General features: G+C 39.1%; 1 protein-coding gene across 5 annotated transcripts in view; it reads right to left on the reverse strand.

Moving 5' to 3' along the window:
* Nucleotides 1-17,717, reverse strand: part of CDKL4 (cyclin dependent kinase like 4) — a 61,140-nt gene that overhangs the window by 19,298 nt on the left and 24,125 nt on the right. For 3 of the 5 annotated variants that reach the window (XR_006734667.1, XM_045549450.1, XM_045549451.1), the window contains exons 6-9: nucleotides 12,612-12,809; nucleotides 10,529-10,611; nucleotides 8,348-8,404; nucleotides 6,112-6,246 (exon numbers count right to left, since the gene is read on the reverse strand). Coding sequence is in view for 4 of the 5 variants with exons in the window: in XM_045549450.1 (XP_045405406.1) it covers nucleotides 6,112-6,246; nucleotides 8,348-8,404; nucleotides 10,529-10,611; nucleotides 12,612-12,809 (473 nt within the window). In the remaining variant the exon portion in view is untranslated. Of the gene's footprint in view, nucleotides 1-838; nucleotides 3,844-6,111; nucleotides 6,247-8,347; nucleotides 8,405-10,528; nucleotides 10,612-12,611; nucleotides 12,810-17,717 lie in introns of those variants that run through there. The other 2 variants (XM_045549452.1, XM_045549449.1) reach the window with 2 other exon arrangements.

The following is a 17,717-nucleotide window of genomic DNA, read 5'->3' on the forward strand; positions in this document are numbered from 1 at the left end:
TACAGTCAGTTAGTCTTTTATTAAAACTAGAAAGAAGCTATTAATGATTCTCATAGAAAACTAACAAACACATATCCAGAACATTAATTAACTTGTGAGTGGCATTTTATCTTTAAGTCCTAACTACATGCATTAAAAATCTGTATACTTGCAATGAAGCTAATACTTAACACTGATTCACCAGTTTTTTCAAGATATTACTATTTGCGGAATTTTAGGATCATTCCTCTTCTGACGGTATGTTTTAATTTGTAAAAAAAATTTTTTTTTTTTTGAGAATTCTGTGCCACTTAAGTTGTTCCAAAACTTGCATTAGAAATCATTGGTAGTGACAAATGACTAAGAAAGTACCAACTTTTGAAAAATTGTAATTCTATGGCAAGTAAGCTAAAGGAGCATAAAACATCTTCAGAATTAAAAAATGTTTCAAAATAACTTTAATTTTCTTGTGTCTTGTAATTTGGGAAGCCTGCAAAAGCAATGAAGAACAGTGATAAACTTAATTTAGAAGAAAGAAAATCTACTTTCTGTTTGAACTCTTCATTCCCTGAGAGCTTAGTTTTTACCCTTTATAATCATCTCCCTTCAAAAGCCTTGGGAACACAACTTTTTTTTTTTTTTTTTTTTTTTGAGACAGAGTCTTGCTCTGTTGCCCAAGCTAGAGTGAGGGCCGTGGCATCAGCCTAGCTCACAGCAACCTCAAACTCCTGGGCTCAAGCGATCTTCCTGCCTCAGCCTCCCGAGTAGCTGGGATTACAGGCATGCGCCACCATGCCCAGCTAATTTCTTTCTATTTTTAGTAGAGACGGGGTCTCGCTCTTGCTCAGGCTGGTCTCGAACTCCTGACCTTGAGTGATCCTCCCGCCTCAGCTTCCCAGAGTGCTAGGATTACAGGCGTGAGCCACCGCACCAGGCCTGGGAACACAACTTTTTAATGATTCAGTGTAGTTAAAATTATCTTCAAAAAGTGATGTCCTAAAAGGGCTTGTGGTTGGGGCAAGTTGGAACAACTACATTCAAACATCACCAGGACTGAAACAGAGACCAAAGACAGCGTCCAGGCGCACAGGCTTCCTGAGAGAGGTCTGAGTGAATGTCCTTTTCTATGGGAGCTGCAAGAACAGGTAAAGTCTATATTTTTAATGGTCTGAAAATACTCTGCAAAACAAACAAAACAAAAACAAACAAACAAAAAAACTGTTTGGAGACTCTCAGGTACAGGAGTATGGAAAGTTTGAGGAAGGCAAGATGGGAAGAGGTGATGAGGAGGTATTTGGGGGGCGTCACTCCCCGTGCTGCTGCAGAGTTTGAACAGCATCAGGAGAGAACTATTAACACAGAAATAAATTAAAAGGCTTGAAAGTTGGCATAAATGAGACAAGACCCAGCTGATTGAGAGTCCAAAGGAAACGCATGCTTATGGAATCAAGTGGGCTGTGAAGAGCCCGGGGCAAGACTATTTGCTAAAGATACATTTTACAAAAGTCATTCCATAATTTGGGTACTAGACACTTAAGTGCAACTGTCTTCCATGGGGCTCAGAAACGCAAAAAAATGTGTGCAGCACAGAGGTGAGAGATCTGCCCTTGAAACAGAGGAGAACTGCAGCTCGAGATTTGTGCCCTGGAGCGGTTAACAGGCAGCAGCAACGCTATGTGGCCTGGGTCAATTAAACAGGCAGATGCTGTTGGAAGATGAGTTTTTCTTCCTGGTCATATAGCTGCATCAGAACATTTTTCTAAGCATTAAGTATTTTCTCCTCTCCTGTTCCCAGCGATACCTAAGTGATGGATTTGTCTGAGAAAAAAAAAATGAAAACAAAAAAGAGAAATGCTAAGTTGAATTAATTTTTAAATCTAAACAAAAATGAGGGAAGAAAGTCACCCTACCAGCCCCTGCCCAGAACTCCATTGTTTCACGTCTGTCTTCTTATTTTCTATACCCATGAATATGATGTGTGTGTGTACATATATGTGTGTGTGTGTGTGTGTGTGTGTGTTTGTATTTTATATATATATATTGAGAAGAGCTGGAGAAGCATGAGTAGATTGGTAATAAGAAGGCTTAAAAGAAAAAAAAAATACCATGAAAGCTAAAAATAAATCTTTCAGCAAAGTTGCTTCTTATCTTTCATTTCCCATTTTCCTTGCACCTGTGGTATCATACTATTAAAAATGCAAGAAACATACAAATCTGAAGAGGCACATTCTTGATAACAAGATGAAAATAAGAAGACCCGAATAGCTTATATTCACACTAAGAATGTTAGTTAATCAGCCCACTTAAAAAGTCCTTCCCATGAGCAAAGAACTATTGTTTAGATGCCATAATTACTTACTGAATGGATGCTTCCAAATAACCAAATGAGATTCTCTGGAAGTTTACATGTTCATATGTGCAAAACAGACCTTTAGGGATGAACATAAGGTGTTACTGTTTCCTTAATAACAATATATATTTAACTTTTGGTGCCAGACACAAAAGATTTCTGGAATAATATGTATTTGCAAAATTTGACAACGTTGCCAGACATAGAGACAGCCCCATGCTATTATTTTACGTGAGTTCTTTGTTAGCAAACTAACGTACTCTCAAAGATTCTGCATCATCTTTAGATGTCCAGGGTAAAAGCCATCTACTATGCTTCAAAATTTATAATTATAAGTGTATATTTGTAAATATATGTGTATATATGTATGTATGTCAAATTTACTTGGGAAAATATCCCAAAGTAAATTCAGCTCACCTATTGAAGTGTTTGCTTTTCTTTCTTTTTTTTTGTTAGAGACATAAAATGAAATTAACTGAAAGATAATCTTCCTGTCTTCCTGACCTCATACATGTTTACAAATCAACCTGATTATTATGCCCTCACTAGCTTAGGGCTGCACAAGTTCATGGAGGCTATGGATGCAAATGTTGGAAAAGAGCATTGGCCATGAACTATTTAGACAACACACAGGAGGATTAGTTCAGGTACTGAGATGACTTAGCCCAGAGGAGGAAAGGATAAGGAACCACGGTGTGGCAGAGAACAGTGTTAGAGTCGGCAGCCAATTATCTGAGGTGTTACTGTCATGAGGGTGGTGATTTCTTGTCATTCGTCCATTTGCTAATGTATGGAATTTGCATGGAATTTTCTCTAGCTAGCTTTAAAAATAGAATCGTCAATGTCTCATGAGACAGAGAAAGTAGAGTCTGCCCTGGAATCAAGGGATAAACCTAGATGACCTTTCAAGGTTCCCTTCCTACATGAATATAAAAACACAAATAAAGTATCAGCATTACTCAGCAGACCTGGTTACAATAAGAGTGAATTAAAATGCAGGAACATAACGTCATCCCTTAAACAGCAGCTAGGCAGGCTATTTACTTTCAGATGTAATGTGGTCAGCTGAAGCAATACGATAAATGTAAATCTTTTTCATAAGTCAAAGTACAAGCCCACAAATTCTCAATATAAAGTGCCTTAGTGCTTAGTGCTGCTCTGATGAAATCGAAAATGTCTCCTCCATATGTGCAGGTTTAGGCTTTATAACATTTAAAGAAAATGTTCTAAGAGATAAAGTTGGCATGTAAAAAGCACGGGGAAAGGAATCAGCAATGATTAGAGCAAAACAATTCTAGAAGGCATCTTAATTTTCATATGGCTCATTTGCATTTGAAACACTGAGAATTCCTATCTCACTTGTACAAAAATGTGTACATATTAAATTACTTTGTGCTTGAAAGAACATTTTCCTAAATGTTTGGAAGATGATCAAATTTTAACTGGAGGACTTGTTTTCTTCCATCAGGTGTGGGGGAGATGTGGCTTCCTGGTATGAGAGGCAACAGTTGATTCTAATAGCAGAATGAGACAAAAATAAGAAAGTAAATTGAAAACAATTCCTATTTGTACAGTTTGATTTAAAGATGGTAAAACAAAAGGATACTTATGGTACAAAGATGTCAAAAAACATCGATTTGAAATTAAGCAAGGTTGTTACCTTTCCAAAAATTGTGATCCTCTGATACCTGGAAATTAGGTTCTATTACTTATTCTAGGATTCTCATGGATGTACTATTATTTATTTTAATATTATTTAAGTTATTTAAATAATGTTAAAATTATTTATTTCTTCTTACTTCTGAGTATCTAGTCAGTGTTTAAAAGATAGTTGCCCACTAACTATTAAATAATAATTCCAAGAGTCTACACTGTACTCATCTCAAATTTTTAATAGGTTATTGGCAGAACAGGTAAGGCTTAAAAACCTCTTTACTAACAACTTTAAGAAAGTTAGTCTTAAGAAAATTGTTGGTCATCCACTCAGAGATCTAGAAACTGAGATCTAGGTAGAAATTTGAACTCACAAAGTGAAACCACAATGAACGAAAAGATAGGTCTGTAATTTTTAGTTTATTTTCTGATATGGTAAACTGTCTAGGAAAGAGGTGTGTCTTTGAAAGAAAACCGGAACCTGAAAGGCTCTCCCTCCTTCCTCTTGGCCTTGCTCTCTGGCCCCTCAGCTAAGGAGGGCGCTGTTCGGCATGGCCTCATGCTGGGTGCTGTGGAGCCAACCACACAGAGGTGACAGCATGCAGTTTACTAAGGACCCAGAGAACAAGACCTAATCTTTGCAAATAAGATTCTCTAGCTGCATGCTGCCCTTCGTGTTTCTTTTCCTTTTGCTTTTGGAAGGCCTAGTGTAAGCCCCTGCTCTGTATCAGCTGGGCTACAGTCACTGAAAGGAAAGGGCTGCGCAGCTGTCAACCCAAGCTGAGAACTGGCTGTGAAGGGAAAGCAGCACCCAAGCCCCTCCAGGTGAATATGGTGACAGATCCCCACGTAGAAAGTGAGTCCAGGGACCTACTGTTTGCCCTCGCAGGCTGATGGTGGGGAATCTGATGAGGTGTTTTTAATGGGACGGTGTCCTTTTACACACAATCCACACTGTCTTTCTCATTGCTGCCTCAGACTTATTTGAACAAACTCTAATCTTTTCGTTAAGTGTAAGCTGCACTGGGCTTGATTTGCAAACACTTAACAGTAAAGGGCAAAATGGCCTATGTAATAAAAATTTGGATGCCCAGAGATTTTGGATACACAGAAATAATTTAACATTTCATCTTATTGATTCGTTTGATCTTTCCCAACAAACTTCTGTTTTAACTATTAAAAGGTCAGAAAAAGAAAGACCATTTTCTTCTTTCATGGAAGACATGCTGATGAGAACATAAATGACTAAAAATCAGACTGAAGGTAGAGAGATTAAGCAAATGCAAAATGTGACAACTGTCAGCTGTTAATAAATTGAAAATTACCAACTTGGCTTATTAATAAGCAATGTTCATCCATTTATTTATTTGAATAATATTTATTATGTACCTTCTATGTGTCAGATGTTGTTTTAGGTGCTAGGTTTACAAGGAAAGAAAAAAAAAAAAACCAAAACAAAACAAACCTACTTCTATGGAGTTTATGTTTTAACTTCAAAGTTTTCTGAAAACAGGTGAAGAACAGTCACCTAATAAACTGCAGAATTAATGTTTGCCATAATAGTCACCATATGGTTCTGTGATATTGTCCCCTAGGATGGAATTTGGTTCCCAGGTGTCTGGGTTTCATTTATTTGTGTCTGGCAGAGCTTGTTCTTAGATTTGAGAAAAACCCTGGGAAAGGCAGACTTAGGAGCTTGCTGTGGGTAAAAAGATGGAAGAGTCAAGTTTCCTTTTCTGTACCTCGGGAGGGTACAGAGAGGTACTGGAATTCCTGTGTAATGCTGGCAAAACTCAGTCCTGTTGTAACTGGGGTTTGATTGCATGAAATTGTTGTATTTTGGATATATGATCTTGTGGGTGGTATATCTGATCAGAGTAGCAAAAAAGTTCTGTAACAATTTAATTCAAGTGTATTTGGAATAAGATTTTGCAACAATCTGGATATTTTTATAATTCTATGGTTTTATTACATCAATAACCAATATTTATTAAGATAAACAAATATATCCAAACCAGCACTAAGCAAAAGTCTTGATATCCATCTAGTCTCACTCTGAAAGGTAGAAAAACAAACAAACAAAAAAAAAGAATTATTTTTATAGCACTTTAACTTTTGAGAGGAGGTACCTGCTGACGTCTTCTGTTTCTTCCCTCATTACGTGCTTTTCTTTTAATTTGGTCCTCTTGAAAAGAATCAAAGTAGGGGCTCTCCAGGAGTTGGGCACAGGTTAATCTGTCATCTGGATTCATTTTCAGACACCCCTTTGGAAGAAGAGAATAGCAAAGAAGATATTAAGAGAGGGACTTATTTTGTTCCTGTGCCCCCAAACTGAATAACTTAATAGAGTAAATATGAGTTTAGAAAATTATCAAGTTTGTGTGTTATCAAGCACTTCAAATTTATGCATAGCCAGAATCGCTCTTCTTTTCCCAAAGACATCTCTCCACCACTAGTGAATGCAAATTATTTGCAGGAGTCTTCAGAGTGTACTCTCTGGAGGAGCAACATCAGCATCACTGGGAACTTGTTAGAAATAGAAATTATTAGATCCTACTCCACACCCACAGAATTGGATGCAAAACACAGGGATGGGACCCAGCAGTTTGTGTTTAACAAGCCCCCTGGGTGGTTCTAATACCCATGTGCTTAAGTTTGAGAACCACTGGATTGAGGAGATGCCTGAGGAAGTGTGAACTTCAGAGTACCAAGAAAGAACATAAAACAAAGGGAAATGGAATAATTATTCATATAAGAATACTAATGATCAAAAAGGAAAAGGTGGCATTATGACTGTTTGTATTTGAGGCCATTTGGAGCATCTAGGCTCTGCCTCCAAGAGTGGGGAGGACCATGAGAGCAGAGGGGTTAGGGTCTCAGGTTGATACTTATGGGTCTAAATCAAATAGTTGAATGACAAACCTAGCTTCATCTAGAACCTTAGGCAGCCAACAGTGTCCTTTACCTTTGCAGATGAGGACAGGGAACTCATCCTATACCTTCGAGTTTTTGTGCCCTAGAGTTGCCTCCCAAGGGGTTTTCAGGTTAGTTGGAGGAGTAACCACAGGTAGTTTCTAGCCTCCATCTGAGAATAGGCTGGCTTGCAGTGCTTGACACCTCTCCTCTGTCTTGGAGGTTTTGCTAAATTGCAGGTGGGTCAGAACAACCTGTCAAGAAGAAGGTCACAGAACTGGGCTTCTAGGACAGGACCTGCAGAGTGAATCAGGGCAGATGGCAGCTGAGGTCAGATGGTATGGGGAGTCTGAGAGTACAGAGGTATCATACTCTGAGTCTCAGGAGGACTCAGACTGAAGTCCCTGAGGACCCAGAGAGGCAATCCAGCACTGGATAGCACCACAGCAGTGACCAGCACTAGCACAGAGGCCGATCTATAGAGTTGACTCTAGGTCATCCAAATGGCCCCACAGTCTAGATCAGATGAGTCTCAGACTGAGCTGGCTATCATAATCACCTAAAGACATGTTTAAAGATACAAACGCCAAGACCCCAATCATGGAGATTTTGCTTCTGTGAATCCAAGGCTAGATATTGAAATCTGTATTTTTAAAAAGCTCTCAGGTCATCAATTAGATGAGTAGTCATGTTTAGAAACCACTGCTATAGACAGAACTTAATTGATTGTTAAAGATAGATACTTTCTCTGGTATCTTCATACTCATCCCCCAAAGGGCTTTCAGGATCCACGATGGATGGCAGGGTCACACCTTCTAGTTTGGCCTCAGTTGGTCAAGCATGAATGACAGACTGGTCATAGACAAGTTTCTTCTGCTTTTTATTAGTATTTGTCCTTTGTTTGACCATCTCTCTTGGGCCTAATGCAGGGGCGAGGTTGGATATCTGCATGGCTCTGACTGCCTCATGTGTTGCTGATGTTAATGGATATGTTAGGACTATTACTGCTTAAACCAGCGATGTCCCTTTCACTGTAATTATTTTATAGTTCCTTATCATTTTCAATGACTACATCCTGCTCTGGCATTATTTGTTCCACTGTCCACCCCTCCCAGAATTACCAGCTTCAGTCATTACAATTTGTAGTCAATAATAGTTGTACCAGCCTGAGCAAGAGCGAGACCCCGTCTCTACTAAAAATAGAAAGAAATTATCTGGCCAACTAAAATATATATATAGATAAAAATTAGCCAGGCATGGTGGCGCCTGCCTGTAGTCCCAGCTACTCAGGAGGCTGAGGCAGTAGGATTGTTTAAGCCCAGGAGTTTGAGGTTGCTGTGACTAGGCTGACGCCACGGCACTCACTCTAGCCCAGGCAACAGAGCGAGACTCTGTCTCAAAAAACAAACAAACAAACAAAAAAAATAATAGTTGTAATTGATTCTTAAGTACCTTCATGAAACTCAAAGCCACGGGATGGGTATCTGAGAACTTTTCCTCAAGAGTTTCCTGAAAAAAAAACAAAGTTAAAGTTCGATGTCACATAACAACATAAAGACTCCCTAGTAGGTTATATAGTCCTTTTTAAGGATTTTTTAAAATTACGTTTTTGCATAATTTTACACTGAAAGGTCCAAAAGAATTAAACTAGAGTTATTTTCTTAATTTCAAGATATCTTGCAATTGATGCTGGGTAACCAAATATCCCCATCTGAAATCCTACAGCAGTGCTACAATATCTGTATCCTTCTACTTATAAGGATGCTTTGAGCATTCATGAAAATACTTTGAATTACACATATAACAGCACTAGAGAAATCAACAGAATGAAAAACAGAATTCAGAATAGTGAGGAGGGAAGAGGATGGAGAATCTTCAAAGATAATGGTAATATGTTAATACTTCTTTAACTGGGCAGCAGACACATATAGGTTTGTTGTATTTTACTCTTTAAATTAAACACATGTAAATATTCTTTTGTAAACTTTACCCTTGTAATTCAACCTTTAACCTTGTATTATATTTGTTAAAGGTTTTAACAAACACAATAAAAAGAAAACCAGTATATACATCAAGGTATTATATGAAATAGCTGATTTTAAGTAAATAAGGTGTCTAGAGGTAGTTGAGACCATAAAACCTAGATTGTTCACATCTGTCATGATCTGGCTTCTCAGGCTTCTTCCCATCCCTGCACTGCTCTGACTCTGACAAAGCTTCAGTGTGGACACATGCCTTTCCTGACAGTCCTTTCTTTCTATAGGCAAATTCCAGACCATGTGGAGTTATAAAGATCATAGCCTGAACTTGGGTAACACAGACAGGAATCAATGTCCACAGAGAGCAAGAGGGCCAAGCAGTCATTGATACATTGATACATTCCCAAATAGAGGCAAGGACCATAGCAAGAGCATGGAGATGATCCCTGTGATTTGGAGTTTAATGGGTGAAACAAACTTCCATGTGAAAATGTAAGTCATGAAAAAAAGTTTTTTTGTTTTTTTTTTTTAAATTGATTTGAGCTTTGTTTCACAAGCTATGAAAAACTTAAGAAAATGCATTTTTCAAAATAAAGGAAACTACTGTAAGTACTGTTTATGAGAACATAATTATTTCAGGGAAAGTTATCCTAGTGCTTTGACCAAAAAGATCAAATGTATATATGTGGGCCGGGTGCGGTGGCTCACGCCTGTAATCCTAGCACTCTGGGAGGCCGAGGCGGGTGGCTCGCTCGAGATCAGGAGTTCGAGACCAGCCTGAGCGAGACCCCGTCTCTACTAAAAAAAAAATAGAAATAAATTATCTGGATGACTAAAAGTATATATAGAAAAAACTAGCTGGGCATGGTGGCGCATGCCTGTAGTCCCAGCTACTCGGGAGGCTGAGGCAGCGGGATCGCTTAAGCCCAGGAGTTTGAGGTTGCTGTGAGCTAGGCTGACGCCACAGCACTCACTCTAGCCCGGGCAACAGAGCGAGACTCTGTCTCAAAAAAAACCAACAAAACAAAACAACAAATGTATATATGTGGTATGTATTAATAGCATGTGCGATACTAAATGTGCTTTCACTTTAAATTTATTATAACATTAAATTAATCTTTGAATAGATAGGACAGGTTAACTTTTTTGTTTGTTTGTTTGAGACAGAGTCTCGCTCTGTTGCCCGGGCTAGAGTGAGTGCCGTGGCATCAGCCTAGCTCACAGCAACTTCAAACTCCTGGGCTCAAGCGACCCCCCTGCCTCAGCCTCCCGAGTAGCTGGGACTACAGGCATGCGCCACCATGCCCAGCTAATTTTTTTCTATATATATTTTAGCTGGCCAGATAATTTATTTCTATTTTTAGTAGAGACGGGGTCTCGCTCTTGCTCAGGCTGGTCTCGAACTCCTGACCTCGAGCGATCCACCCGCCTCGGCCTCCCAGAGTGCTAGGATTACAGGGAGCCACCGCGCCCAGCCAGGACAGGTTAACTTTTAAAGTATTTCCCTGGCTCATTTTTGTGTAGTTTCTTCCATCTGTGTCAGTATGTCATAAGGAAAACAGAAGCGAAAAGCACAAGTAGTAAAAAAGAAATAACTACCTCTGTAAAGAAAGTAGCAACACAAATAATAAAATATCCAAATAGAGCAGTTTACCATGTCTTCTGGTTCAGGTATACTGATGCCACGGAAAAATTGGTTACTTTTAAAGATAGATTGATGTCTTGGGATTAGTTTTCCTGTAAAATACAAACCACATAACTCATCATAAATTTGGCAAAGAATAATAAAGTGTTTAAATGGTTAACTTCTTAGGTGGAGGTATGAAAGAAACATTGTGCCTGAGTGTTCCCTGCAGATGGGAGGAATGGGTCCCTGCAGGCGCATGCCTTCTTAGTTAGGTAAGGCCAATTCTCCCAAGCAACTCTGCCACAGGTGGTTTGGTTGCCACTCAGCCTTCATCAAAAGACAAGGCGAGAATGGTGCTAGGGTCCTAGGGGCTTTACACACACATCTCATCTAATCTCATAACAATGTCACCATAGTTGCTTTTTTTTTTTCTTTTTGAGACAGAGTCTTGCACTGTCACCTGGGCTAGAGTGCCATGGCGTCAGCCTAGCTCACAGCAACCTCAAACTCCTGGCCTCAAGTGATCCTCCTGCCTCAGCCTCCTGAGTAGCTGGGACTATAGGTGCACATCACAACGCCTGGCTAATTTTTCTATTTTTAGTACAGATGGGGTCTCACTCTTGCTCAGGCTGGTCTCAAACCCCTGACCTCAAGCAATCCTCCTGCCTCAGCCTCCCAGAGTGCTGAGGATTACAGGCATGAGCCACTGCGCATGGCCCATAGTTGCTATTTTAAATCTACATTGCACCAATGAGAAAAATGAGGCTCAGAGAGATTTAATATTAATAATTTGCCCAAGATCACACAGTATTAAGCAAGAGACCCAGGATTCAAACTCAGGTCTGCCTAATGCCACATTTAGGTCTGTATAATATAAATTTCCAGAATCCTTTTAGGAAATCAATCAAACAAACAACCTACACTTAAGGTGCGGCCTGCAGTGGTACTCTACCCCACATTTTTCATGCTGCAGAATTCTCCAGAAGCATGGGTTGGAACCAAACAGGGTTTGGCCCAATAGCCATGCTGCCAGGAGAGCCTGTGGGAAGGCATTAGTCAACACTCATCTTTGCATCCATGCTGCTGGCATGAAGCTGCCACATGAAAGAAACCTCTTGAGTCCCATTCCTATTCTGCACTTAACTGGCTGGATGACTTTAGGCAAATCATGGAAGCTCTCTCAGCCTCAGTTTCCTCATTTATAAAATAGGCACAATTAAAAAATATATTACAACTTCCTTAACAGGTTTTTCTTAAGACTGGAAGAGATGATGTATGTGTAAGTAATAAGTAAATTTTTAAGTACTATGCAAAGAAGACATGTTACTATTATTTAAACTCTGGCAGCAGCTCCCCATCAGGAAGTATTATAAAATCAGACTCTTAAGCTCTAGGGCAGGGGTCTGCAAACTATGACCTGCAGGCCAAATCTGGTCCAGTTCCTGTTTTTGTACAGCCTGTGACCTTAGAATGGTTTTTACATTTTTAAGTAGATAAAAAAAATCAAAAGAAGAATAATACTTGGTGACATGTGAAAGCTATAAGAAATTAAAACTGCAGTGTCCATAAATAAAGTTTTATTGGAACCCAGCCACACTCATTTGTTGACATATTGTGTATAGCTGCTTTTGCACTATAATAGCAGAGGTGGGGAGTTGCAACAGAGGCTGTAAAGTCTGCAAAACCTAAAATATTTAACATCTGGCCTTTTATAGAAAAAATTTACTGAGCCCTGCTCTAGAATAAAGTGGGGGGGCCCCACCTCTTTTACAGTGGGCAGAAATTGCATTTGATCAAATATCTCTTAGCTTATGCTCTAGGCAGCTGACTCATATCCTTATCTCTCTCTTAGCCTGATATGGAAAGTAAACATATAGTTTATTCCATGGCTAATTGCCTTTTCTTGGAAAGGCTTCTGAGAATTCACTGAGAGGAGTTATGGTTCTACATACTGAGATAAGGATTGGGCTTTGGCTACAACTCAGAACCCAGAACAACCATCAGAGTAGCACTTTGGAGAAGCAATAAAGCTCTTTTTTTGTGTGACAACAAGATACGAATACAATAACAATTTAGCAATTCTGGGTAAGCCACAAAATGCAATTCGTACCCAGTGTTCTGATTATCAGATAAAGTTGGTCCACATCTGATTTTCCAGGCCAGAGTGGCTGGCTTGTCAGGAGCTCTGCAAAAACACAACCGGTGGCCCATATGTCAACGGAAGAACCATACTGAGTATCTCCCACAAGAAGTTCAGGAGCTCGGTACCATCTCGTAGCAACATAATCGGTGTAGGCATCTCCTGGAACTGCAAATGCATCAGTCAGATCAGGTAATTCATATTCTCCCACCATGTGAACATGTGAACTACTCCCAAGACCAGGTGAGGCATTCAGGCAAGCTTCAATAATATCACAGGCCATGATATTCCCAACAGCTAATGCAGTAAGGCACCAATTAGTAAACAGTCGCACTGTGCATTGAGATAGTAAATTCAACTTTCTAGTGCACCTTAGCTAGTTGACATCTATGTCATTCCAAGAGAGGGAATGAGGATTTCTGTAGTGTAACTTCAAGTCTAAACCAACTATTTTGTTTCCACATTATTATCGGCATGGTAGTGGCTATGGGTTAAATTGTGTCCCCTCAAAAGATAGGTTGAAGTTCTAACTCCTGGTACCTGTGAACATGACCTTATTTGGAAACAGGGTTTTTGCAGATGTAATTAGTGAAGATGAGGTCATACTAGATTAGGGTGGACTCTAAATCCAATGACTCCCTACAAGAAGGCCACACAGGCACACAGAGACACAGAGGGAGAATGCTATGTGACGTCAGAGGCAGAGACTGGGGTGATGCAGCTGCAAGCCCGTGAACACCAAGTTTCCCCACAGCCATCAGAAGCCAGGAGAGAGGCATGGAAGGATCCTGCCCTAGAGCCTTCAGAGGGAGCATGGCTCTGATGAAAACTTCATTTCAGACATCTGGCCTCCAGAACAGTGAGACAGTAAATTTCTGTTGTTTTAAGCCACACAGACTGTGGGAATTTATTATGGCAGCCCAAGGAAACTAACGCAGTGCTGTACAACTGCATTAAACTGATTTTTTGGCTGGGTGCAGTGGCTCACACCTGTAATCCTAGCACTCTGGGAGGCCGAGGTGGGAGGATCACTAGAGGTCAGGAGTTCAAGACCAGCCTGAGTAAGAGCACGACCCTGTCTTTACTAAAAACAGAAAAAGTTAGCCAGGCATGGTGGTGCACACCTGTAGTCCCAGCTACTCAGGAGGCTGAAGCAGGAGGATCGCTTGAGCCAGGAGTTTGAGGTTGCAGTGAGCTATGATGATGCCACTGTACTCTAACCCAGGTGACAGAGCAAGATGCTGTCTCAAAAACAACAACAACAAAAAAACAAAACAAACAAAAAACCCCAACAAAAACCCAGAAAAAAGAAACTCTAATTTTTCTATCCAAATTTGTTACTTAGGATCCATTGACTCCTTGTGACTCATGCATGGTGTGTGACAGGCAGATGACAGAACTGGGTGCAACCTCACTGCCCAGTCCTGCCCTACTACCACAGGTGTGGGCTGCCTGGGGCCAAGCACCTGCCTCCCAAGGGGGTGGCAGCCAATCCCACAATCAACACATGACGCTGAAGGACCAGGAACCCTACACATACATGACAGAGGAGGAACAACTGGAAACCAGCCCGTCTTGCAGAGATGAGCTAATGGGCAATTCTCCTTGGTAAAGGCTTCAGGCAGCCAGCGTGGCTCTGCCGCAAAAGAGCTCAGAAAATAGCGAGTGCGGCTCTCATCAAAAAACAGTCCTCACAGGAGCAGGAAAAGGAAATGACCTTTACTTACCCATTGCTCTTTTATAAAATTATATAAATTTTTAAATTATAAAAATTAATAAATGCCATATAGGAAATTTGGAAAATGGAGAAGAAGAAAGAAAATCACCACCACTGACAATTCTCACTGTTCACAGGTCAAGTCAGCTGTTTTACTTGTTTGGAACATCTTTTAACATAAAAGTCATATATGCTCACTAGAGAGAATATGAAAAAATAAAATCAACAGAAAGAAGGAAAATAAATCCAAGTTTTACCACCCAAAGATACCTTTGTGTTAAACTTTTGGTGTATTTTATTTTTATAAAATAGTTTTTTTTATAGCATAATTTTTTGAGTACTTTTGACCATACGGTATATATAATTTTGTGTCCTCACTTTTTCATTTCATTCTGTATACATACCATGTTATTATAAACTCTTCCTAAACTCGAGTTTAATGGCTGCATAAGTTTGCCAAATGCCTATGCCATGATTTCCTTTACCTTTCCCCATAATTTTTCAATAGTTTGCCATTATAAATAATGCCAGATTGAAAATATCTGCACAAAGCTTTTTCTCTATTTAGTATTATTCTTTAGAATGAATTTCTAGAAGTGGAATTACTAGACTGAGATGTATGAGCATCATTTATAAAATTATTAGAGTAATTCATGTTATTTGTAGAAAACTCAGAAAATACAAATAAAGAAAGAAAGAAAGAAGGAAAGAAGAAAGTAAAAATCACCTACCACCCAGACAGAAACCATGTTAACATTTTGGTGTGTTTCCTTTCTTTCTTATCTTTTCTTAATATTACACACCCAAACACACATAGAATTGAGGCCACTCTGTGCAGTTTTGTATTCTTTTTCACTTAGCCTCATGTGGTGAGCTGGAGCATTTTCTTGTGTCATTAAAATTCTTTAAAAATCTGAATTTTAATGTATGATATTAAATCATATAAATTCTTTAGCCATTTCCTTACTTCTGAATGGTTAGGTTCCTCTGAATTTTTTTCTCAGTAATAAGTGGTTCCACGATGGACATTATGTTGTATTATTTTTTTGGGTAGTATACTGGGTTATGAGACAATTAAAGGTTCAAAGGACACTTTAAAAAGTTTTTGATAGGCCGGGCGTGGTGGCTCACACCTATAATCCTAGCACTCTGGGAGGCCGAGGTGGGAAGATTGCTCGAGGTCAGGAGTTCAAGACCAGCCTGAGCAAGAGCAAGACCCCCGTCTCTACTAAAAATAGAAAGAAATGATCTGGACAGCTAAAAATATATAGAAAAAAATTAGCTGGGCATGGTGGTGCATGCCTGTAGTCCCAGCTACTTGGGAGGCTGAGGCAGGAGGATTGCTTGAGCCCAGGAGTTGGAGGTTGCTGTGAGCTAGGCTGATGCCACAGAACTCTAGCCTGGGCAACAGAGTGAGACTCTGTCTCAAAAAAAAAAAAAAAGTTTTTGATAAAAATTAACAAACCATTTTCTCAAGGATTTGTTCTAAACTGTGCTTCCATTAAAAACAATTTTGTGAGCTCTGAGCGGTTATTGTCTGAAAGATCTTCGCTAGCTTCATTGGAGAAGAGTAACATTTGAATGTGCATTTCTTTGCTATCAGTGAGGAGGAAGATTATTTCATGTGTTAGCCTTTTCTTTCTTCTGCGAACTGTCGGTTAACATCTTGCAAATTTTTCTACTCAGAGCTTTTGGGGTTTTATTCCCCTTACAATCTACATAAGCTCTTTTATGTCAACCTATTAATTATCAATTTTGAAATATTCTCTCCCTTGATTGCTTTAATTTTTTAATCTCTGTGTATATCTATATTTTTATATATATATAATTTAAGTTCCCCCTCATATTTATATATATGGGAAAATATACATAACATAAAATTTACTATTTTAACCATTTAAAAATGTACAGTTCAATGGCATTAAGTACATACATACAGAATGTTGTGCAACCATCACCACGATCCATCTCCAAAACTTTTTCATCATCCTAGCCTGAAACTCTGTACCCATTAAACACTAACTCCCCATCCCCTCTCCCCTCAGCCCTGATAACCACTACTCTTTTTTCTGTCTCCATGAACTTGACTATTCTAGGTAGCTTATATAAGTGGAATCGTAAGTATTTGTTCTTTTGTGTTGGCTTATTTTACTTAGCTTAACATTTTCAAGGTGCATCCACGTTGTAGCATATATCAGAATTTCATTCCTTCTTAAGGTTGAATTATATTCCCTTATATGTGTATGTGTATACCACATTTTGTTTATCCACTCATCCTTGATGGACATTTAGATTGTTTCTACCTTGTGGTTATTGTGAATTATACTGCTATGAACACTGGTGTACAAATGTCTTAGAGTCCTTGCTTGAGTTCTTTTAGGTATATACCTAGACATTGAATTGCTGGATCATATAGCGACTCTATGCTTAATTTTTTAAAGAACTGCCATACTATTTTCCACAGCAGCTGCACCATTCTACATTCCCACTAGCAATGCACAAGGGCTCAATTTCTCCATATCATTACCAACACTTGTTATTTTGTTGTGTATTTTTTTAACAATAGTCATCCTAATGGGTGTGAAATGGTATCCCATTATGGTTTTAATTTGCATTTCCCTAATGATGAGTTGAGCATCTTTTCGTGTACGTGTTGGCCATTTTTATATTTTCTTTCAAGAAGTGTCTATTCTAGTCCTTTGCCAATTTTTAAGTTAGTTTTTGTTGTTGTTGAGTTGTAGGAGTTCTTTATACATTCTGGATATTAATTCCTTAACAGATATAAATTTGTGAATACTTTCTCCCTTTCCCTAGGTTGTCTTTTCACTTTGTTTATAGTGTCCTTTGATGCCCGGCTAATTTTTCTCTATTTTTAGTAGAGATGGGGTCTCGCTCTTGCTCAGGCTGGTTTTGAACTCCTGAACTCAAGCTATCCTCCTGCCTCGGCCTCCCAGAGTGCTAGGTTTACAGGCGTGAGCCACTGCACCCTGCCTATAGTGTCCTTTGATGCACAAAAGTTTTTAATGTTGGAGTCCAATGTATCTATTTTTTCTTTTGTTGCTTGTGTTTTTGGTGTCACATCCAAGAAATCATTGTCAAGTCCAAAGTCATGAAGCTTTCCTTCTACATTTTCTTCTGTGAGTTTTATAGCTTTACCTCTTACATTTAGGTTGGTGATTCATTTTGAGTGAATTTTTGTATATGGTGTAACGTAAAGGTCCAACTTCATTTGTTTGCATGTGTATATCCAGTAGGAGCTTAAATTTTTATGTGATTAAGTCTATTGAGCCAATGTTAGAATTTTGGCACAGAATAGGACCCCCTCCTTTGCCCTTCGCATTCTAAATGACCAACTATGA

Source organism: Lemur catta, chromosome 4, assembly GCF_020740605.2.
Source record: "Lemur catta isolate mLemCat1 chromosome 4, mLemCat1.pri, whole genome shotgun sequence".
In the NCBI taxonomy this organism is placed as follows: Eukaryota; Metazoa; Chordata; class Mammalia; order Primates; family Lemuridae; genus Lemur; species Lemur catta.